This window comes from Rhinolophus hipposideros (assembly GCF_964194185.1).
Source record: "Rhinolophus hipposideros genome assembly, chromosome: 10".
In the NCBI taxonomy this organism is placed as follows: domain Eukaryota; kingdom Metazoa; phylum Chordata; class Mammalia; order Chiroptera; family Rhinolophidae; genus Rhinolophus; species Rhinolophus hipposideros.
Window position 1 is genome coordinate 55,303,833 of NC_138056.1, and position 23,496 is coordinate 55,327,328.

Genomic DNA, 23,496 nt, shown 5'->3' on the forward strand with positions numbered 1-23,496 from the left:
TAAGCGCACAAGATTGAGAGAGGAGCTATCCGGTTGGGGGCCGGGTGTGGCTGTTGTGAAAACCCCCGTCCAGAGATCTGAGTGGGCTTCCCAAAGATCTCCAAAACCCCAGGGAAAAGCCCCACCCCCCCAAACACACAAGCCCCAAATAAAGACATTTTCCTGGGGATTCAATTCAAAAAAGCCGGCCTCGGTGTTTTTGTTCGTGAATGTGGGAAGCAGCGTGCTAAGAGTCGACTCTAGCAGCTCTTGCCAAGGTGATGGGTAAATTCAGCATCTCCCTTCCCGGCGTTGGTTCCGGGAGGGACAGTGGGCCCGGCAGTGGGGCCCGCCCAGGCTCTCGGGAGCACCTGAGGCCCCACACGCGACGTGGTTGGGAAAGGCCCAAAGCCTCAGCTCCCATTAGCCGCCCCCCCTCCCCGCCCGCCGCGGCGACGGCGACGGCGGCGGCGGCGGCGGGAGGGAGGATGATTGACGGAGCCTCTCAGTGGCTACGGCATTGCAGGGGGAGGGGCGAAGAGGGGACGACGGAGCTTTCCCCTTAAACTGGTTGGGCTGGGCCTCGGGTCCAGCCTCCCCCAGGCCTATTGGCCTCCCTGAATGGGTTGTTATGGTAACAAATGACCGACAGTCCCTTATGAATTGACCAATGAGAGGGGCCGTCTTTTCTACCGCACCTCTGAGCGGTAGGTGTTGCGAAAGCACGGGTAGGGCCCCGAGAAGAAGGCGGTGCCAGGATGTCCTGCGGAAGCGCTGGAGGAGGGGCTCGTGACGTCGCCGGAGGAGCCAATCACGCCTGCTGTTTTTCAACGGCCCCGCCCTTTTACCGCACATTTCCCCTCCCCTAGCTCATTTCGCACGACGCAGCGGTTGGGAACACAGACATTTTCGGAGCTGGAGCCGCCACTGCCGCCGCCATTTTGTGTCTGTGGAGAAAGAAGCTTCAGTAGCGGCTGGAAGTGGACGGAGAACACCCGTGAGACGGCTGCGTTTCATCCCCGAGGTCCCCCCTGTGTCGTCCCCCAACCCCCCTCCGCGGTCAGCATGTGGTGAAGCCGGAGCCGCGAGAGATCCGGGGAGAGGAAGAGGAGTCGGAAGGGAGGCGGGGTGTCGAGAGCGGCTTCAGCTTCAGCTGCGGCGGACCTCGGAGGGGGGCCGCGGCGCAATGTCAGAGCAGACGCCGGCCGAGGCCGGTACTGCGGGGGCCCGGGAGGACGCCTGTCGGGATTATCAGTCGTCACTCGAAGACCTGACCTTCAATAGCAAACCGCACATCAATATGCTGACCATTCTAGCCGAGGAGAACCTGCCCTTCGCCAAGGAGATCGTCTCTCTCATCGAGGCCCAAACCGCCAAGGTTTTTATACACCCCGCAGCCTCCTATTCTTCTAATACTCCCTGATTTTAGTGTCAGCCTCATCCCAGGTCTCGCTTCCATCCAAAGGGGGGACGGTGTGCCTCCTCCCCAACCCCCCCTCCAACTCTGGCTCGGTCTTTGGCCCCGGCTTCGAGCGGGGGCCTGTCGGGGGGAGGGCGTGGGGAAGGCGAAGGGTGGAGCCCCACTTCCGCTCACCGACTCCTATTTAGGCCACCGCATTGTACGGCCCGACACACGCGCTTTGACTAGAGCCCCGTGGGGCGGGGGGGCTCCCAGGCAGTTTGTGGTGCGGGGAAGTAAGAGTTAATGCCGTGCTAACCCCCCGGGAAGGCGGGGAGTGGGTCTTCGCCCCTTCCCCCCCCAGTACCCTTTTGGGTAATTGTGCTTTGTGGGTTGGAAGGAGGTGAAGGGGGACCTGGGAGCGAGCTGTCGGCGGGTGGGAGTAGGGAACTGGCCCCGAGTGGAGCAGCCGCTTGTTAGGAGCCCAACATGGCGCCTGAAAAGCACATGATGCAAAAGGGAAGAGCGAAGAATCCATTCCCTGCCAGCCAGGCAGCTGCTCACACCCGTCAGCCCCGTTTTGGGGTGGGGGCGGCTAAACACAACTTTTATTCTCCCATCGGAGTGTCTTAATTTGTCCCCAAATTCGGGCAGTTGGGGTCGAGGGTGGGGTTTGGGTGTGGGGGGGGGCGGAGATCTTATACAACCTGTAGGTGGAGAACTGGCCCACTGGGTAACCAGTACGTGTAGCTTTTTTTTTGAAAAGTTCAGTCCCTCCTCTTCCTTTTCTCTTTTTTCCTCCCCTCCCTGATAGTGAAGACGTGCTCTCTTCACCCCTTACCAGAAGGGGTCCTCTGCCACCCTGTGTTTCCCTGTAGTCCTTTTCTGTGGATTCATGTGGGAGGAATGTCACTTAAGTTACTGTTAAACTTGCGTAGTTATCATAATGAGTTTTAACAGCTTTCCAGCACTACGTCTTATTTTTCAAGCTTGTACCTATGGTTTAGTTTTTTCTAGTTGTTAGTGTTTGAAATTATCAGGATGAGCCTCCTTTTAGTAGAGTGAACCCCTTTTAAAAGGCCACTTTAACAACAACCACCGGTATATTGTTTCAGAGGCGGTTTCTGTCTGGTGTAAAACTGAGTGGTCTGACTCTAATAAATGGTTTTGAAATGTGTGACTGGTATTATAAAATTTGTGAATAAAACATATAAAATATGTATTTGTCTTTTTTATTTACCTTTGTAAGGTGTAGAATCTGCTTCCAAGTCTTATTTTTATCTACGTGGTTGTGTGTTTTAAACAAAAGTCTTTAAGTGACTTGGGTTCATTCTTTAGGTTCCATCCACTCTTGGGTTAATCTGTTCACAAGATACACGGTTTCAGGTGGTCCTTTCAAACCTTAATGTAAAGAGGATAAAAAAATTTTTTTTTTTTTAAGGGCCCAAAAAGTTTGTCAAGCTCAGTCTGACAGCTGAAATACAAGTCTTCATTCTCCTTTTCCTGTGAATGTCTGTGTGAAACAGCTATTGTTCTTTTTTTAAAGTATGAGATATTTAAAAAGGAAGCATTCCTTATACGCAACATCCTTTTTTTTGATACCACAAACATTGGACATGAAAACTTAGTTTTTGGCCTTGTTAAGGCTTAACTTGACATTGAATGCCTTTTTTAAAAAACAAAACCACTTATGTTTTTAAAAAAATAACATTGATTTTTAAAATAATTGCCTAGTGTTTGGGGGATTACTAATGTTTCACAGAGCCTAATTTAGTAGCTCAGGTTGTCACTCAAAAGTTTCTTTGCTGGGTTTTAATGGATCCAGAAGACCTTCGAGAAGTGAAAAGTAAATGCTGAATATAGTGACCACATTAAAACTTGTATTTGTGTATGGCTACACAGTGGTGAAAATAGATGGACTATTGGCTGATAAAAGACAGCTGAAGTTTTTTGGCACACGTTTCCTGGTTATTTTTGTAAAGCCAGATTGTGGAAAAGATGTAAAAATCACTTTGGGGAAATAACCAGGGTTGGGGTTGAGGGTGAGGGGAGGGAGTTTCTGTTATTTGGTAGCAAACTGGCTTGGTTTTGTGTTTCTGGAGGTGAATGTTTGTGTCCTTATTCTCTAGCATCTCAATCAAGCATTACTAAACTTAAAGGATTCACACCTATTTTGACTCTTCCCATGAGGCAGTAATAGCGAAAAAAATAATTACATACAAGGATTCACTTGTACAATAAAAACTTAGCCTACTGAACAGATTTTGGTTTTAAAGAGCCTTCTCATAAGTACAACAATGACTAAAATGGTGTAAAACACGACATGGTAAGATAAAGACACAGCAATAAAGCATTTGACATAATATTTTCCCATATGCAGTGGCCTTGTGACCCCTTTAGTAGATAGTACCGTAAAAAAATTTTTCCTACAAGGTTATTCAAAGGTTTCCTTAGCCAACTTTGGTTGTAGTAAAGGTGTTAATCAGAATTAAGAGCACTTCCACACATTTGTATGGGCAATTGGTTTTGTGAAATACGGCATTGTGTACTGCAGAACTGAGCCTACCCTAGCTACAGGTAGCTGGGTAAGTTGTTCAGGGTTAAAATTCCTGTACACATGGGATGGGTAAATGGGGTAATTTTTTTCGTTTTTGTTTTTAAATCATGGTTGCTCCTGTGGAGTTGGATTTAACACTTAGTTTATTTATATGGTGTGTCTTAATGCTCCTCAGCAAGTCTGAACCTGCTGATGATGCTTTTTGGAAACTTGCTGTGCCTTCTAAAAGCCAGTGATGGGTAGGCATTGCCGTTGAACTGGGGCAACATGTCTTTGCTTTGGAAAGGGCCACCTGTATCAGCACCACCACACTGGCTCTGCACAAATTTAGAACCCCCTGGTTTGTGCATGGCAGAGGAAAAATATTTCGATTTCGACGGAGAGTCCGTGCTGTGAAGAAAATCTTCAGGACAAATCCTGGTTTCCAGAGTCAAGTTCAACCTGATTTACATGACTCAGCGGCTGTTCCATCCAGTTTTTCTTGTATCAGTAATAACTTGCACCTTCCTGCATGTTCATGTGCAAGTTTAAAAGTGTTTTTTGCCATTAACTTATGTGAAGTGTACTTTATTCATTGGATTATAGAGAAGTAATCCTAATGATTTTACAGGTAACAACTTCATAGACTAACATATAAAATATGCCTATGGAAATTAGGGTTTCTGACAAGTCTGAAAACTACTTCATTGAGTGTAGGCACACCATTCTAAGTTAATGTGGGTCACGAAGCTTATACTTGGAATATAGAAAATAGCCCTTCCTCCCCCTTTTTGGTCACTTAAAACAGGTCTTTACCATATGAACCTGAAAATCCATTTGAGTGTTAAATGAGTGTACTAAAGATTAAGGTTTTTCTTAACGGTGATTATGAGCTGCTTTTATTTGCTCAATAAAGATCATTGTAAGAAATTGAACACTTAAAAGTTTCATAAAGGTTAATATTTAAAAGTATCAACAAAAATAGAGGTCTGTATTTTAGCTTTAAAAACTCACTTTAAAAAAAAGTAATTCTTTGGTGACAATTCATTATACTAAACTTGTCAGTTTCTTTTTATTCAGGCTCCTTCCTCAGAGAAGCTTCCTGTTATGTACCTTATGGATTCTATCGTGAAAAACGTTGGACGAGAGTATCTCACTGCCTTTACTAAAAATCTAGTTGCAACATTTATTTGTGTGTTTGAAAAGGTATATATGCATTTAGAAACATTTGAATTTTTAAAAAACGTGTTCCTGATTAAATAAATACTTGTTTTTGTGTTGGGTTTTCTTGGGTGGTGAAATGTTTTGTTCTCTTGGACATTTATCAAGTATCATGGTAAAGTTAGTGTTTTATGTTAGATTTTGAATGCGGATTCTAGGGTTTTTACATTATCCATTCAAAAATAGATGCCTTTGCTTTTAGAATTATTTTTTTTCCTTAATTGAGTTGGTTCATTTGATTGCAGATATGTTCCATCACTGGAATATGGGCGAAAAGATCTGAAGCTATCCAATTTCATTGTTTAGGTTTCTGGTGTTAGGATGTTGGCTATTCCTATCTAGAAAAAAAAGCATAATCCTCCAGTGTGTCTCAACCTGTGATTGATGCTTGACACTTTTCTGTTTTTTTGCTGGAAGTGTTTCCTCTTGTTACTTTGTTCAAGTATGTTTTATAGGTATGTTCTAGGTATGTGTGAATGGTGGACCAGTTAATTGCCTTAGGTTATACTGGAAATATTTCTTAACCTAACCCCCTTACTGTTTAGAAGAAAGGCTTGTTTATTTTCTCTACCTAGCGATTGTACATTCCTTCCATGACATTGTATCTGGAAATTTGGTACAGTATTATGTTGGGGAAGACAGTATTTGGTGAATTATCTTCCTGTCAGGCATCCTTCACACTCAGCAAAAGGGCATTTATGAGATACTTAGGTTGAAAGATTGTTTCCTAACATAAAACATTGGTAGTTCTTATATTCTAGTAGGTAATACCTGTTGTATTTGGAGAAATCTTGTCAGGCTTGGAGAATTGGGATTATTTTGAAAGAACTAGTCTCAGATTCTATTTGTTAGAACAGAAAATGTGTAGTTGCTACTTGAATAATTATTTTTCGTTTTAAGTTCTTTGAGAAAAGAAATACCAAGTAAGTATATGTAGAAGAAATTTGGAAAGCTATGTTTCAAATTTAGGAGCTTGTTAATTAGTATATTGTAGACCCTTGCTAAATACTGATTACCTGAGGCTGTGTAGTCTTAAGGAGAAGTTCACTTTGCATTACAGAAGTTGGGGAGCTAAACCAATCTCTTGGTTTCAGTTTGTCAGTATGTTCAAATGTGACTGGGCCTCAACACTACAGTTGATGAAAATGACCTTGTAGTAAATACCGTTATTATCTAAATACTTGAATATAGTCAAGGCTTTATTATCCTAAAGTTAAATATCTAATTCAGTTTTCCTAAGTACTAGGTTTCTCTGATGGCTAATTTTAAAAATATTGTTCACATTATGCTCATTATACGTGTAAGCAGATAAGTTATCTAATACTAAAGCTCATCAGTGGGTAAGATTTTGTGAATTTTAGTTAGGGTGCTTTCCATGCCACAAATACCATGTTCATAGGTTCCAACTGTTGTATTGCAGAGGATTGGTTAGTGGTCTAGTTTTGCCTTAATTTGGACTTTGTACTGCCGTGTAAATAACTTTAAAATTTAAGGCATCAGGTAAACTTTTCTAGTTTTATATTTTTGTCCAGAGTAAGAGTGACATTAGGAATGCTATACGAAGCCCTAAAATTTAGAAACATTTTGTACTTTTTCAGAGTACAAAGACTGGCCTAGTTGTTTGCTTTCATGAAGACTAGGTGATACTGACTTTAATTTTTCTAAATTTTTTTTTGAGGGAGAAATTTACTAATTTTGCAAACCAAATATGTCTTGAATAATTATTACTGTTGTATATGAATGAGCAGAATGTGTGTTATATGTGAAGTAGAACAGATTGATGTAGCTTTATATTTAATATTTAAAACATTCTATAGTAACTTAACAAGCCATAGAACTGTTCTGTTGTTCTAGGTGGATGAAAATACTAGAAAAAGTTTATTTAAGTTACGTTCCACATGGGATGAAATATTCCCATTGAAGAAACTTTATGCCCTGGATGTCAGAGTCAATTCGTTAGATCCTGCTTGGCCTATTAAACCTCTACCCCCCAATGTGAATACATCTAGCATCCATGTGAATCCTAAATTTTTAAATAAATCGGTAAGTTTTACATGAATGGTGTATAACTAATACTTTTAACTATCAAATTTCTTGCCAGAAAGAAATACCAAGAATACCCTGTGCTAAATCAGTTAATTTTTTTTCTCCTTCGGTTTCACAGTGCATTTAAAAATACATTCTCCTTGTTTAGGTGTTACATAATATACTTAATTTTGATTTTAAATTCCTGAAAAATTTTCTGTGTGTTTTTAACTATGGTCCATTTAAAATTATGGATAGTATTTATTGAGATGAGCTAATAATTTTTAGTTCCCTCTTAGCTTCCTTTTTAGCTGTGATACATATTTTTTAACAAATTACTTTCTTTTACAGCCCGAAGAGCCTTCAACGCCTGGCACAGTGGTCAGTTCCCCTAGCATCTCCACTCCTCCAATTGTTCCTGATATACAGAAGAATCTTACCCAAGAACAACTAATAAGGCAGCAGTTACTGGCAAAACAAAAACAGTTGTTAGAACTTCAGCAGAAAAAGCTGGAGCTTGAACTAGAGCAAGCTAAGGCACAACTGGTAAGTAGAGGAAATTGCATTTTAAATATTTAAAACCTGTTCTTCCCATAGAGAAGTAATTATTTTGTCTTTGAATTCTATTAACATGTTGATTTTATTCAGTGTATTTTCCCACCTGTATTTTGCAAATCATGGTGTTAGCAAATTTTTGTATTGTAAAACTCACTTGAATGTAAACTACACTGTTTTCTTTAAAAATTTTTGTGGGATTGCTGTCTTATAAGGTAGCACCTTAGTTTTGTTAACAATTATGTGCACTTAATATCAATCCCAATAATGTAGGTGTGTTGTGAATGGTTTTGCAGAGTCTTGAATCTTTTTTGCGCTTATGCTTCAAGAGCAGAAATCAGGTTCCTTCCTAGAAACCGACAAAAGAAAAGCCATCACAAACTGAAGGAGTCTAGGAAGATTACACATTGATATGCATGAATGACCTTATACCAAGTTATTTTACGTAGCACTTGAAGTTATTTGAGAGTGAGGGAGGTATAGGCAGGTTGAGTTTTATAAGTCATTAACAGTGCCACTTTAGGAGTAACTAAATTTTATAACAGAATTTAGCTGAAATAACTGACTTGTGCAGCTGGAGCACAGTGATTTATTTAGCAGTTTCTTAGTAGTAATCTGGCTAGAATCCTGAATAATTGGGAAGAGGGAGGATTTTTTTCCCATTCTACTAGAGGTTATATTATAAACCCCCAAAATAAAAGACTAAGAAATAACAGGCCACAAAAGTACATGAACTTTCTCTTTTCACTTTAATCTTCACTTAACCATGAGAAGTATGCAATGCAAATACAGTATTGAATAAATGGATTTCATTCAGTTTAATAAAGCGTTAATATATATTCTTTAGGTTTCAGCTTACTGACACTCTGCATATTTTACAGCATTAACATGAACATTTATTTTGTATTTCAGGCAGTTTCTCTTAGTGTTCAGCAGGAGACATCCAACTTAGGTCCTGGATCTGCACCATCCAAATTACATGTTTCACAAATTCCCCCTATGGCGGTTAAAGCTCCCCATCAGGTTCCTGTGCAACCTGAGAAAAGCCGTCCAGGTCCATCCTTACAAATTCAAGATTTGAAAGGAACTAACCGGGATCCCCGTCTTAATAGGATGAGTCAGCATTCTTCTCATGGAAAAGATCAGAGTCACAGAAAAGAATTCCTAATGAACACATTGAACCAATCTGATACTAAAACAAGTAAAACTGTACCCTCTGAAAAACTGAATTCATCCAAACAAGAAAAAAGTAAATCAGGTGAAAAAATAACCAAGAAAGAACTTGACCAATTAGATTCTAAATCTAAGTCTAAATCACCATCACCTTTAAAAAACAAATTATCCCACACGAAAGACTTGAAAAATCAAGACTCTGAAAGCACGAGGGTGTCTGATATGAGCAAGAGAGATCCAAGATTAAAAAAACATCTTCAGGATAAAACTGATAGCAAAGAAGATGATATAAAAGAGAAGAGAAAAACTGCAGAGAAAAAGGATAAAGATGAGCATATGAAATCATCTGAACACAGATTGGTTGGAAGTAGAAATAAAATCATTAATGGCATTGTACAAAAACAGGATACAATACCAGAAGAATTGGAAAAACAGGGAACAAAACCAGGAAGATCGAGTAATAGAAAGCGATCAAGATCGCGATCACCCAAATCTCGATCACCAATTATACATTCTCCAAAGAGAAGAGATAGGCGGTCACCCAAACGAAGGCAAAGGAGTATGTCTCCAACCTCGACACCCAAAGTTGGGAAGATTCGCCAATCAGGAGTTAAGCAGTCACATATGGAAGAATTTGCGCCACCTTCCAGAGATGAAAGAAATGCTAAGAGAAGTACTAAACAGGATGTTCGAGATCCAAGGCGAATAAAAAAGAGTGAAGAGGAACGACCACAAGAAACTGCAAATCAGCATTCTACAAAGTCAGGCACTGAACCAAAGGAGAATGTAGAAAATTGGCCAAGTTCCAAGTCTAGTAAACGATGGAAACCTGGTTGGGAAGAAAATAAAAGGTAGGATGTTCACATTTTTAATCAAGTAGAATAACATGTACATTTTAAAATACAGTGTAAACTTAGAAATTGGATAATGCTCATTGGGTGCTATGATTAATGTTGTATTTCTCCATTTAATTCTTATAACCCCATATGTTAAATACCATTATTATTTCTATTTGACAGATAAGGAAACTGAAGTTTCGAAAGGTTTACTAATCTACCTTAGGCTATATAACCGGGATGTGCAAGAAGCAGAATTTATATCTGATTTTCCTGACTTCAGATCTTGTGTTCTTAAGCATTTAATTAACTTTTATGATTATATAGATTCATTTTAACCAGATGCTTTGAAAAGGATCCTTAAATATGGTCCTGAGTATTTAAAACAATTTGATGAAGTAACATACTGCTTTTATGGTTTCAGCTTACAACAGGGTGATGAACATAGTAAATCTCCTCATCTAAGGCATAGGGAAAGCTGGTCAAGCACTAAAGGAATATTGTCACCTCGAGCCCCAAAGCAACAGCATCGATTAAGTGTAGATGCCAATCTTCAGATTCCTAAAGAGTTAACTCATGCAAACAAAAGAGAATTACTTCAAAAGGTAGTTACCACGATCCCATGTAATCATTATTCTCCTTTGTCTAAGTTCTGTAAGTACTTTTTATATTTAAAATACTTGATTTCTTTTTATCACCCCATGCAGACGAGTGAACGTTTAGCATCTGGTGAAATTACACAGGATGAGTTCCTTGTTGTTGTGCATCAAATTCGACAGCTATTTCAGTATCAAGAAGGTAAACATAGATGCAATGTACGGGATAGTCCTACAGAAGAAAATAAAGGTGGATTAAAAAAGAAACCTCTCTTATCTGATGCTGAATTAACCTACTATGAACATAAAGCAAAACTGAAAAGGACACAGGTTCAGCATTCATTTCCAAGACTTGATCTCTTAGATCCTGATATTTTTGACTACCCTTTGACTGATGCCTTGTTGTCTGGAATAGAATGTGAGCCATCCAAAAGTAAACATGCAAGTAGGAATAGTGGAGCGCAGTTTGACAGAAAAGAACAATTTAGTGAAAGAGCAAGACGTCTTTCTCCTATATCTGGGAGTCGTACTTATGCTGAGAATCTTGCACCCCATGAGGGCCGGAGAAGACATGACGAGCAAGTCTCTGCTAAAGGTAGAAAGTTAAATCAGATTATGCCTATTGAATCACACAGCAGTGAAGGGAAAATGAACAAGCTAAGTGGGGATGGAACTTTGTGACTGTTCAGACTACCTTTTTGTTTGTTTAGATTTGTTTTTTTCCCTCAGAGGGAAGGGAAGGGAGCCAATATTTATAAGGCCAACTGTGTGTCAGGTACTTTACTAGGTCCTTTATATATGTAATCTGATTTAATTCTCACAACAACCCAATGAAATACGTATTATCGCCATCTTACAGATAGGAAACAAGACCAGAGAGGTTAAATAACTTGCTCTCAAAGTCAAATAAGTTGACAGAATGGGGATTTTTTTTTTTTTAACCCTAGTGTGTCTGACCCTGGAGGGCATCCTCTTTCTTACCTGCTGCTTGATGCTGTCTTTTCCTTCCCCTCTAGTAAAGTGAGATAGTTATGGATATTTGAATATAGAAAAAATATACATGAATATAGAAAGATTTTAAGATAATTTGATATAAATTCAGATTCTGGGAAAATAATTTCTTTTTCTTTTTAAAAGGTGTACGAGAAGAGCAGAGGTCACCATTCAATGATCGTTTTCCACTTAAGCGACCTAGATATGAAGATTCAGATAAACCATTTGTAGATAGCCCTGCTTCACGATTCGCCGGCCTCGATACAAATCAGCGACTTACAGCTTTAGCTGAAGACAGACCATTATTTGATGGACCTAGTAGGCCATCAGTACCAAGAGATGGCCCAACCAAGATGATTTTTGAAGGACCTAATAAATTAAGCCCTAGAATTGATGGACCTCCCACACCAGGTTCTCTTCGGTTTGATGGGTCACCTGGACAAATGGGGGGAGGTGGCCCTTTGAGATTTGAAGGGCCACAAGGTCAGCTAGGAGGTGGGTGTCCTTTGAGATTTGAAGGTCCTCCAGGACCAGTAGGGACACCTTTGCGGTTTGAGGGGCCAATTGGTCAAGCAGGAGGAGGTGGTTTTCGGTTTGAAGGTTCCCCTGGTCTGAGGTTTGAGGGATCTGCAGGTGGTCTGCGATTTGAAGGACCAGGGGGCCAGTCTGTGGGTGGTCTCAGATTTGAGGGACATCGGGGTCAACCTGTGGGTGGTCTCAGGTTTGAGGGACCTCATGGTCAGCCTGTGGGTGGACTTAGATTTGATAATCCCCGAGGTCAGCCTGTAGGTGGACTTAGATTTGAGGGGGGTCATGGTCCATCAGGGGCTGCAATTAGGTTTGATGGACCTCATGGTCAGCCAGCAGGTGGGATTAGATTTGAGGGCCCTTTGCTACAGCAGGGAGTTGGAATGAGGTTTGAGGGCCCGCATGGTCAGTCAGTAGCTGGTCTAAGGTTTGAAGGACAACATAACCAACTTGGTGGGAACCTTAGGTTTGAGGGTCCACATGGTCAACCAGGGGTTGGGATCAGGTTTGAGGGACCTTTAGTCCAGCAAGGAGGTGGAATGAGGTTTGAGGGTCCTGTACCAGGAGGTGGCCTGAGAATTGAAGGGCCCCTGGGTCAAGGTGGTCCAAGATTTGAAGGCTGTCATGGTTTAAGGTTCGATGGACAGCCAGGTCAGCCATCACTCTTGCCAAGATTTGATGGATTACATGGTCAGCCAGGTCCTAGATTTGAAAGAACCGGTCAGCCAGGCCCACAGAGATTTGATGGACCACCTGGACAGCAGGTTCAACCAAGATTTGATGGTGTACCTCAAAGATTCGATGGTCCACAACACCAGCAGGCATCAAGGTTTGATATTCCTCTCGGTCTTCAAGGCGCACGATTTGACAATCATCCTTCACAAAGGCTTGAATCAATTTCTTTCAATCAGACTGGTCCATATAATGAGCCACCTGGCAATGCTTTTAATGCCCCATCCCAAGGATTGCAGTTCCAAAGACATGAACAAATATTTGATTCACCTCAAGGACCAAATTTTAATGGACCACATGGCCATGGAAACCAGAGTTTCTCAAATCCCCTTAACAGAGCTTCTGGACACTATTTTGACGAAAAGAATCTTCAGAGTTCTCAATTTGGAAACTTTGGCAATTTACCTGCTCCAATAACAGTAGGAAATATTCAGGCATCTCAACAGGTAAGTCTGTTACATTTATTCTGTTATGTTGTGTGGAGATATGAACCAATTTTAATATTTCTAGTGTTTGAGGAAGGTTTTCAGGAGGTAGTTTACAGATTGGAAAGTTTTTAATGTACTCCAAAATCCCACATGCTACGGAAGTAGGAAGAGAGTCTTGGGGTTAAAAATTGCCCTTTACATTCAAAATTGATTTTAGCTCTTCCAGGATCTAAAGAAATCTGAATTTCTCTCCTCTCCTCCTTCCTTCTCCCCCCTCTTAACATACACACAGACTATTTTTTTAGTTCACTTTATTTTTTAGAGTAATTTTAGGTTCACAGCTGCACGGTACAGAAGTTTCCCATACGGTACTTGCTTCACACATGCATAACCTCCCCATTGTTTTTTTGTTTTTGGCTTGTTTTGGCAAAGCTCATAAAGTGTTACACAATTGTGGGTATGTTTTATAGATCTCTGCTACATGTAGAACTGTTGAGTCCTGGTAAGCTTTAAAGAAACCAGAGAGCTTATTTTTAGACTGTTTTTTAAAGAACTTCCTTAGTCTGAGTTGAACGAAGAAAATCGGGTTGCCCATGCCTTTATAGTCTGTGATTCTTTTTCTCCCTCTCCCGACCGCCTTCACCCCTTTCCAGTCATTCCAGTCAAATAGAATTGTTTTGATACTAATGTCAGTAGAGCAAACCTACGAGTTGCCTCCCAAATACATTCATGATATCACCTAAACATGTATAGTCACCTGTTGATACTCTTTTGCACTTGTTCTGCATACATTTTAAAATGCATATGAAATAACTTTAAGCAATGTGCTTATAATTTGTCATTAATTCAGTTGATACTTATTTAATGACTACTACTGCTTGCCTGCTGAAATTCTCCGGGGATAAATTTACTTTTTTTCTAGGTGCTGACACTTTTTTATTAGAACATGTTCATTTTATGCTAGTAACATTGCATGGAAGAAAATGTAAAACAAGAAGGAAGATTTTTAACACAAGAAAAACTGCTTTAGAAAGCAGTCTTCTGTTAATACCAATAATTTGAAAAAATAATTGTCCTGCAAGAGAGTGAGATTTACTCTCTTGTATGTCCTTAAAAGAAGTGGTATTGTTATTGACAGATACTCTATAATGGGACTTACTCATGTTTCCGACGTAATACAGAATTGATGGGGTTTTTATTATGCACCTACCACCAAAAGTTCACATGGATACTGAACCAGGCTTATAAATAGATACTTGTTTACACAGCAGCAATATGCACAAGTCTTACCTCACTCTGGGTCTGGACTGCAAATACAGTATTTGTATGCCTGTACAGTACTTGTTTCACAACTGTTTTATTTTCCAACATTTACTTGGTATCTTTTGCAACTCAAAATATGATGGCCAAGCAGGATGATCACACAGGAGTTCAGATGGCTAATGGAAATAGGCTTTGGACATTTGTGGTCTGGTCAGTTCTGTATACTAGCTGTTATGACTATGTCCAGGTCACAGCTCTGGATGTCACAGCTTCTATTTGTAAAATAAGGCAAAGCACCAGCGATGTAAAGTGATTTGTGTAAGGCACACAACTAGTTGTTGGCTACCGTATGTTTGCATGGTATCTGAAACTTTTCAAAGAAGCTTCACATCCATTCTCAGTTCCTTATAATTCTGTGAAACAGATAAGGGAATGTATTGTTTCTTTTTGTAGAAAGCTTAGAAGTGAAGTGACCCAGTCAAGTTACACTAGCAAGTCTTTATTATCATAAAAACCAGGCATTATATCTGTGAATATTTTTATATGATTAGAATGTTAAAATTTTACTTAAATGGAAAGGATGTTCTTAAAACCAAGGTTTCTCTTAAAGGTTATGACTGGTGTTGCTCAGCCAGTACCATTTGGCCAAGGACAGCAGTTTTTACCAGTTCATCCACAAAATCCAGGAGCATTTGTTCAGAATCCTTCAGGTATGTATTTTCTGAATTTTATGTTTTTCGAAAGACAAATGATTATTGTCTTGTTGAATAGCTACCTTGTTAATTTTAGAAAATGACAGTTTTGAGAGGGTGTGTATAATTCAGAGAAATTTAATCTGGGTGAAATGTTTTGTTCTCTTTCTGGATTTGTTTACATTGTTGATATGTGTTCACATTGATCCTGTTTGCAACTACAGATAGTTAGCCAGGACTAGTACACCATAAAAAAGAGGGGGAACGAAACCTATTGGGTGGATGCTGGAGGGTGGGGTATGACTATGACATTTGTGTTGAAGTGAAATAAATGACAAATCTCAGAAATTTCATTTTGATATTTTGAGTTTTTGTTTTGAGTGTGTGTGTGATGATCTAATAAACATTAAGTAGATACTGTGGACATTACCTTATAAAATTGATTCGTTCATATGTCTTTGTGAGCACTCAAATAATAATTGTACCCAACATGTTGAAAGGATAGAAAAAAGCTGTGATTCTGTAGCCAGGATCCCTGATAAACATCTTTGTTACTGTGGGGTGAGGCATCACAATATTGTTATGGGGGGTGTGAGGGCTTGAAAAATGAATTTTGGTTTTAATATGTGAAAAATGGCAGGTATATAAATTATGGTGATTTATAAAATAACTGCAGAGTTAATTTATCGAGAACTAGCCTAGCCCAACCAAATAATAGCGGTACTTGCTTTATTTCTGAATCTAAAGAAACGTGCTCTAGCGTGGCACTCACCAGTTTACAAAGTTAGGGAGTTGTCCAAAACTTCTGAAGTAATGAGGTCCTAGCCACGCCCCCGTTTATGCATTAGTGCTTAAACTGTCATCATCAGGAATTCTTTTAGTTAATATGAAAGCTTTTTATTTTTAATTTCTAGGTTGACAATTAGGATTAATTATTTTTTATGTTTTTCTCATTGTAATGAAAAGGGAAGGAAAGAATTTGGGATCTAAAGTCAGAAGACCAGGATTAGAATCTTCACTCTGTTGCTTTATAGGTGGGCAGGATATAAGCAGATACACTTTCCGGGGTTCAGTTTCTTCCTCTGTAGACAGAATATGCTAAAAGTCAGTATTTGCCTGGGAATTGTTTTTCAAAGAGAATCAAATGAGATTGTATATGCAAAAGTACTTTGTATCTTGTAAAGTGCTATATTAATGTACTTTCCTTTAGGATTCACTTTTTCTTGTTGAGGAGAGGATTTGTTGTAACGGGATTGGTGCATGAGATAGTGTGTGAAAACTGCAAATTTTCTTTTTTTAAACATTGTATGTAGTGCCAAATACCTCAATGCCTTACAACTACCCATTTAACCCTCATAATAACCTTAGATAGGAACAATTATTACCCTTTTACAGGTAATGGAACTGAGGCTCAGAGAAGCAACTTGATCATGTCACACAACTGGAACAATTTTTAATTAGAATCCTAGGAATCTGGTTCCATAGTTCATGCTTTTTGATCACTAAACTTGCCTGTCTGCAGACATGTGAGAATAGCTAGTTATGACTCTTAAGACGTATAAATAGCTAATTATAGTGAAATGTAAATGTTAAACTAATGTGTGAAATACGATTATAATTGACTATTGAGGTTGATTTGTTCGTTCTTTCATGTGTTCAGACATTTCAGCAGACATTAATTAGCCTACTGTGTCCAAGGCACTGTGCTGAGTGTAAAGACTGTGCAACGGTTAAAGGCAGGGATTATGTGTATTGTGGATGCAAATTGAATTTCTGCCATGAAGAGGAATTTTTTGTGGTTCAGGACTTTTTCTAGAGGTGTGCTGAGATGCATAATAGTGACATAAAAATCATTGAAAATAGTATTTTTATAATTGAGTTAATGAATCGTAGTAAGATTAGTGCTTAGCAAAATATGTAATTGGATTGATTCCTCACCAGTGAGCTTAAGGACGAGATTGTTGTCCTTGTCTCACGTATTCAAATTACTGATGCTTTAGTAAGCCTCACACCTGTCCAGCAATAGCCTGAGCTGCTTTGCAAGGGCAGTAATTCAGCAAAGGTCAGAGGGGCAGGTATACTATGAGCCACATGGCTCATCTCCCTGCATTTGGGGGCAGTTATGGGGGAAGTACTTTCACTTAGGCTTTAGGGATTTATTTTCCTGGAAATCTGTACTAAGAGATGGTGATCTACTTCATCTATACAAAACTGCCTTTTCCAATATGGTTAGAAGATGAGGAATAGAAAATTAGAAAGGTAGACAGTTGAACTAGAGGTGGTGTGTTACTTCACGTAGACGGGAGTACGAGTGTCAAGTATCAGTGTTTTCAATTATTTGTCCTTGAACGTAATTTTTAATAGATGATTTGCTTACCTGAAAAGTTCATTTTAGTAGCATTTGAGATAATTTACACTCATTCTGAACAAAAGTTTGTAAAATTTATTGTTGATAGGGTATCTTGAATAAAAACTTTGGAAAATGCTTAATATAATTTGTATCTTTAAGTTCTACTTTCATTTTAAGAGTGTTATTTTTTTAAAGGAGCTCTTCCGAAGGCATACCCTGATAATCATCTCAGTCAGGTGGATGTAAATGAATTATTTTCAAAACTGCTAAAAACAGGAATTCTCAAATTGTCCCAACCTGATTCAGCCACAACACGTAAGTATGTTTCCATACTTCATGTCAACAAAGCTCTGTTAAATTATGAAGATGTGTGATATGATACAGTGATGTATGTTATGGTAAAAGTTCTTAGGATAAGAACTTGAATTCTTAGGTATCCTCTTTTTTTTTTTTTTGGAAAATCTCATAATTGGTTTATAATGAAATTCTTTTTAAATTTTCTAAGATGGAATTATTACTTCTATAGTGGACATTGTTTCAATTGACTAACATTCCGAATTGCAATTATCATGTCTGGTCGTTTTACTAGTTTTACTTTTAAGAGATCAGACCTCATTGCTCATCAAAGTAAAGAACTGCATTAAGTTCTTTGGCCAGTACATGTAAGATTAGAAGCACTGACTAGATGAGGTGGGGCTCTCTGTATGCTGTTAACACATTCCCTATAAAGAATACATGGAGAATGGTTTTGAGAAATTGGTATGTTTCTTTTCAATTAAAGAAATAAATGAAGTTGCTGCTCAGCCTCCCCCCGAGGAGGAGGAAGATCAAAATGAAGATCAGGATGTTCCAGATCTTACCAATTTTACAATTGAAGAATTGAAACAGTATGTAATCTAATTTTCTTTCTAATTTTCTAAGGTAAAAGGGACAAAGACTTTACTAACAGTAGACATTAGTGTGGTAGTCATTTTACTCCTCTAAACTGTTTTAAAATTTAGGAAGCCTGTTTTTTTTAATGTAAAATACGCATAATATAGTGTAAACTTTAGGAGAGTTAAGAAAATTATTAGGTTTTTCTAGTTTTTAAAAATTTTTTGAAAAATCTATTTTCACTTTATAAGTAATGCATGTTCATTGTGGAACATTAGAAAATACAAATAAAATCAAGAAAATAAAATTACCTATAATTCCCACTTTACTGTTAACATTTGGTACATAATCTTTTCATAATTTTGTATTGCCTGTATAACTTACATAAAAAAAACATTTAAAGCTGATTTATGGATCCATTATAACCTTATGAGTACTTTCATAAAAAATAGAACAGCTAATGTTTTTCACCCTTTTAAAGTCTTTTGCAAAGTATTATTTTTACATAAAGCTTTATAATGAAAGTCTTATAATAAAAAAAGATGGCATTCCTTTTCCTAGTACTACTCCTCACCCAGAGGCAAGTATTTTTTAACTCTTTGGTTCCTGACATTTATTTCACTATTTCTTAAGATACGTAATTTTCTAATTTATCATGCTTCTTGATTTATCATGTTTAGAAGTCTCTTGACTTTCTGAAAGTGATTTAGCTACCTCTACTGTTCTACTGACTTTCCCCCATATAATTATATAGCCATTTTTCATTATATCATTATTCAGTATTAATATTATGAATCTAAATACTTATTTGTTTGCTGTTAATAAAAAGTACTAGTGTACTGTCCTTTGCTTTATTCTGTGTAAAAAGTCATTTTGGAGTTAACGACTGCCCTATTTGTTGACTTACTTGGTCTATACAATTTCTTTCCAAATAAGGAGCCTAGATTTTTAAAAAATGTTTATTGCTTACCTCAGTTTTCCCATTAGTCTTCTAATTTTTATTTTTAGTTATCCATACAATTATTTCTTCTTCTGTATCTCTTTCACTGTTCTTTAGACCAGGGCGGGATAATTGAGTTATTGAGAACTGCAAAGATCTGGAGAGGTGAAATCTAATTATCTGCCATATCCACCTGCTGTGTCCACCTTGATATTGACACTAGTCTAAGAACAGGCCAACTATTATTACGTTATTAGTTAGCAGATGGTCATTCCGTTTTTAGCTGGGAGGAAGTAAGTAACTGGGCCAGGCCTGTCAGTAAGAGGATAGACTTTATGTTCAAAATTTACCAAAGTTCGGGAAAAGGGGGTCAATGATACACTGTTAGAGAGTAATATTGATCTTTGGGTATTGATAGTCAGCTCTTGGCTAAAACATTATTTTGTCACATAATAATGGCTTCCCCTTTATTAAAATGTGGAAAATTGAAATGTTTGTAACGGCCTTTTTTTTGTTTTATTAAGCCATGTTATCAAAACTAAAGATTATTTCTTTTTTCCCCCCAAAATAGACGTTATGATAGTGTTATAAATCGACTGTACACTGGTATTCAGTGTTACTCTTGTGGAATGAGATTTACAACATCACAGACAGATGTATACGCAGATCACTTGGACTGGCATTATCGGCAAAATAGAACTGAAAAAGATGTTAGCAGAAAAGTCACTCATAGACGTTGGTACTACAGTTTAACAGTACGTAATCCATATGCCTCTGAACTGGCTTTTAGCTTTTAAATTATATCATTCTAAAAGTATAGTAAATGCTGAGAGCTAACTTGTGTTTTTTTGAATAAAATTTGATCCCTAGAAAATAAATTTGCACAGTATGTATTTGCTTTTTGTTGAGATTAAAGTAGGACACAAGTTTCTTCTAGGTCTAAAATTCCAAGTTGCTATGACTGACTTTTTAAAAAAAATCATACGTGAAATTTTGTTTAAAATTAGTTGTAACTCTAGAGGTAATGGAAAATTAATATTAAGATCTTAATTGTTAATTTGTTGCTTTATGTTGTCTGTTATGGGGCTCAAAGAGGAACGTGTAGTTTTAAATAATAAATTATATTGTAGAAGAATGTACCTTTACCTTTTAAATGACTATATTGAAGATATGCAGTATAAGTTTAGAAACAAATGAAAATATTCTTCTTAAAACAACTTTTCAGGACTGGATAGAATTTGAGGAAATAGCAGATCTCGAAGAACGTGCCAAGAGCCAGTTTTTTGAAAAGGTGCATGAAGAAGTTGTGCTCAAAACGCAGGAGGCTGCTAAAGAAAAGGAGTTCCAGAGTGTACCTGCGGGGCCAGCGGGAGCAGTTGAGGTAAGAGAAGAATGTTAAATATTCTATACCCGTCATGTCCTTCACTTTATTTACATCCCTCTTTCAGTGAGTTTAAGATCCCTTGTAAGCTTTGTTCTTCAGTTGTACTCTATGATTTGGCGATGGGTTTTATAACCATTTAGTTACGTAATACTGGTGATCAACAGCAGTGAAATGTTAACTATTTTTGCAATGGAAGAATGCAAAATCCTTAGGACTTAGTTTGTATCTGTATATAATGAACATTGTTTAACCTTTCGAAAAATTCTTAATCCTTCCTACACTTCACAAAATGTTTTAACTTATTGGGATTAAATGTGTTCTATCAGTAAACTTCATTTTATATGATTCTATTTTAGAGTTGTGAAATCTGTCAAGAACAATTTGAACAATACTGGGATGAAGAAGAGGAGGAATGGCATTTAAAAAATGCTATCAGAGTAGATGGAAAGGTAATTTTCAGTCTTTATGAGGAAGTTTTAAGATTAGATTTTTCCCCCCCCCACTCAGAAAATATTTGTTTCTTGGTTTTAATAAAAAAAGGTATTTCTAAGGTATTGGAATTTAGAGTCTGTGTTTGAGTTGGAAGGGATCTTAGTAGTCATCTGGTTCTGTACTCATTTTATGTAAGAGGTTGCGTAACTAGTTAATGATAAACCCAGAACTAGGGCTTCTGCATCTAGTCTTCTTTCTGCCTAACCACACTATTTTGATTCTGAATTTATATTTCATCATCAAAAATGTTACTGTCATGAAAACATACATTATCTACTTAAACGTAGAAAGCCAAGTTCAAAGAAGAATTAGAATGAAAAGTTTTTTATCCAGTTTTGTGACCAAATGATTTTTGTCTCCTTTCTAAAGATAGCTATCTTCTAGTTTAAATTAGAAAAGAAAATCTTAAAATAGCCATTAGAAACGAATATGCATGAATATGTACTTTTTTCTTTTTCAGATTTATCATCCATCATGTTATGAAGATTATCAAAATGTAAGTTTTTTGGTCACTGTTGTCATTTACATTAATAAATTTTATTTTTTGCATTGGCAATATTGTTATTGTAATCTTGAGATATTGAGCTGTTTTTGTTTTGATACAGCATTTAGGTTCACTAAATATTGGTACTAGATTGGTAGACTGATTTAAATTTTGAAATTACTGTATTATTTGCATTCTATTCACTTGAAACTAGAGCACTAGTCCTAGAGAAATACGAAGGAAACTGAAAAAGATGAGAAGGATCATGATGGGAATAGGTTCAGGAGTTATGGGTAGCATTTACTGCTTTTTTCCCCCTTACATACGCCACTTAGCCATGTAATATAGGAGTAATTTTTAAATGATCACACGTGAAATCTGAAAAAGACATCAGTCTGTTGCCCTTAGAAATTCAAATTTTCGTATTTGTAGTGACCTTTTTTTTTTAAACCAAACAATGGAACACATTGCCTTTCAAAGAATGTTTGTTTCATGGGTTCAAGAGGCAGTTTGGTAGATATATTTAGGTCATCAAAAGACTAAACTTTCTAGGATGTTTTGAGGATTTGTGGGGATTTTTAAAAATCCTCAGAGGATTTGAAATTAGTCACAAAAATCCCAGGATATATGTAGGGATTAACCATCTCTGTGGGCTTAAATATAGAAGCAGTCTAATCAACTTCTTTTGGCCTTTTATTGGTTGCTTCTGTTCTTAGTTTAGCTCATGGCTGAGTACACATTAAATGCTTAATATACATTTTATTACTTGGCAGCCTTTATGGCATGTTGTGTAGGGAAGCAGGTATTTCAGTTGCACTTGGTATGTTTCTTTGCCCATACAATGGTCTTACAAAATTAAATGTATTTAATGTGATAACTTTTGAACTTGAATCAGTACTTATAGGGCTTTTCATTTTGTAGACATCTTCATTTGATTGTACACCATCTCCCAGCAAGACACCAGTTGAAAACCCCTTGAACATTATGTTGAACATTGTCAAAAACGAATTGCAGGAACCTTGCGAAAGTCCCAAAGTTAAGGAAGAACAAGTTGATACCCCACCATCTTGTACAGAGGAAAGCATAGCAACACCCACTGAAATTAAAACAGAAAATGATACAGTCAAGTCAGTTTAAATAAAGTGAGAAAGGTATGTTTTTCTTTTTTAAAAAAGCTGCTGTTGGATCTAGAAAGTGAAGAATTTTTTATGTATATATAGACATATATCTATATAAATTGTCTAGCTGAGGCAGGGCCTTCAGCTATCATTTGGTTAATAAATACATTTTAGTATTTGCATTTCCTACTGCCTGCACAGTTTCAGGTGCTTGTTGTGTGAAAGTTCTGTAGATGTGTGCAAATTTAACAAAATGAAATTGTAAGTGTAAAAATGTACGATTTTCACTTGTGAAACTGTAAATTATAAATAAAAATATTTTTGCTATCCATGGAGTGTAATATTTATGCACACCATCAAATAGTGTTTCTGTACTTTTTATTGGGTGAAAATGGAATTTAACAGCAACCTCAACATAAGATTTTTTTTCTAGTAGTTTCCCAGGATTAAAGCAAAGTCTGAAGTTAGTTTAATCCTTCAAGAGTTGTGAGTGCTGTAGCACTTTGCTCAAATAGAAAAGCCAGATTTGAAAAAATTTTAAAAACAAAATAGGACATATTTGCATATATATATCTCCAGCTATAGAGAACCATCTAGATGTCCATTTTTGAAAAAGTATCTAATGAAGCAACTTTTATTCTTGAACTTGGGACACGGATGGCATCAAACGATTAACAAATATATTTAAGTACTAAAAGTGATTTTTTTTTTATGACATTTTTCAAATTTGTCATGATTTATTGCAGATGAACATCTATTTTAAGTTACAGGGGATCTGTAAGAATGTTCATTTGAAACATGGTTAATCTTTTTCATTTGTTGGTTTTGACTGAATTAGATGGGTACCATGAGATGTTAATATTCATACATGTAATAAATAGAATGATGAAGAAACTTTC

At 37.6% G+C, this 23,496-nt stretch overlaps 1 protein-coding gene across 2 annotated transcripts; it reads left to right on the forward strand.

Moving 5' to 3' along the window:
- Nucleotides 1–864: 864 nt before the first annotated feature.
- PCF11 (PCF11 cleavage and polyadenylation factor subunit) lies at nucleotides 865–23,496 on the forward strand. Of its 2 annotated transcripts, none has more exons than XM_081062893.1 (16): nucleotides 865–1,357; nucleotides 4,995–5,120; nucleotides 6,990–7,178; nucleotides 7,512–7,706; nucleotides 8,628–9,739; nucleotides 10,149–10,329; nucleotides 10,432–10,522; nucleotides 11,458–13,019; nucleotides 14,875–14,974; nucleotides 17,502–17,621; nucleotides 18,088–18,193; nucleotides 19,691–19,874; nucleotides 20,345–20,500; nucleotides 20,860–20,952; nucleotides 21,456–21,491; nucleotides 22,401–23,496. In XM_081062893.1, the coding sequence occupies exons 1-16, from the start codon at nucleotides 1,166–1,168 to the stop codon at nucleotides 22,614–22,616; spliced, it is 4,659 nt and encodes a 1,552-aa protein (XP_080919019.1). In that variant the 5' UTR covers nucleotides 865–1,165; the 3' UTR covers nucleotides 22,617–23,496. The 2 variants fall into 2 exon arrangements, with proteins under 2 accessions (XP_080919019.1, XP_080919018.1); XM_081062892.1 differs by having other exon boundaries at nucleotides 874–1,357; nucleotides 10,432–10,915.

What these genes read in the sequence shown, in the direction of transcription:
- PCF11 (XM_081062892.1), top strand. Translation starts at nt 1,166, where the DNA reads ATGTCAGAGCAGACGCCGGCCGAGGCCGGTACTGCGGGGGCCCGGGAG. An exon ending in ATATTCAGGCATCTCAACAG is followed by an intron (nt 13,020 to 14,874) that starts GTAAGTCTGTTA and finishes TTTCTCTTAAAG; the next exon opens with GTTATGACTGGTGTTGCTCA. An exon ending in GTTGGTACTACAGTTTAACA is followed by an intron (nt 19,875 to 20,344) that starts GTACGTAATCCA and finishes ACAACTTTTCAG; the next exon opens with GACTGGATAGAATTTGAGGA.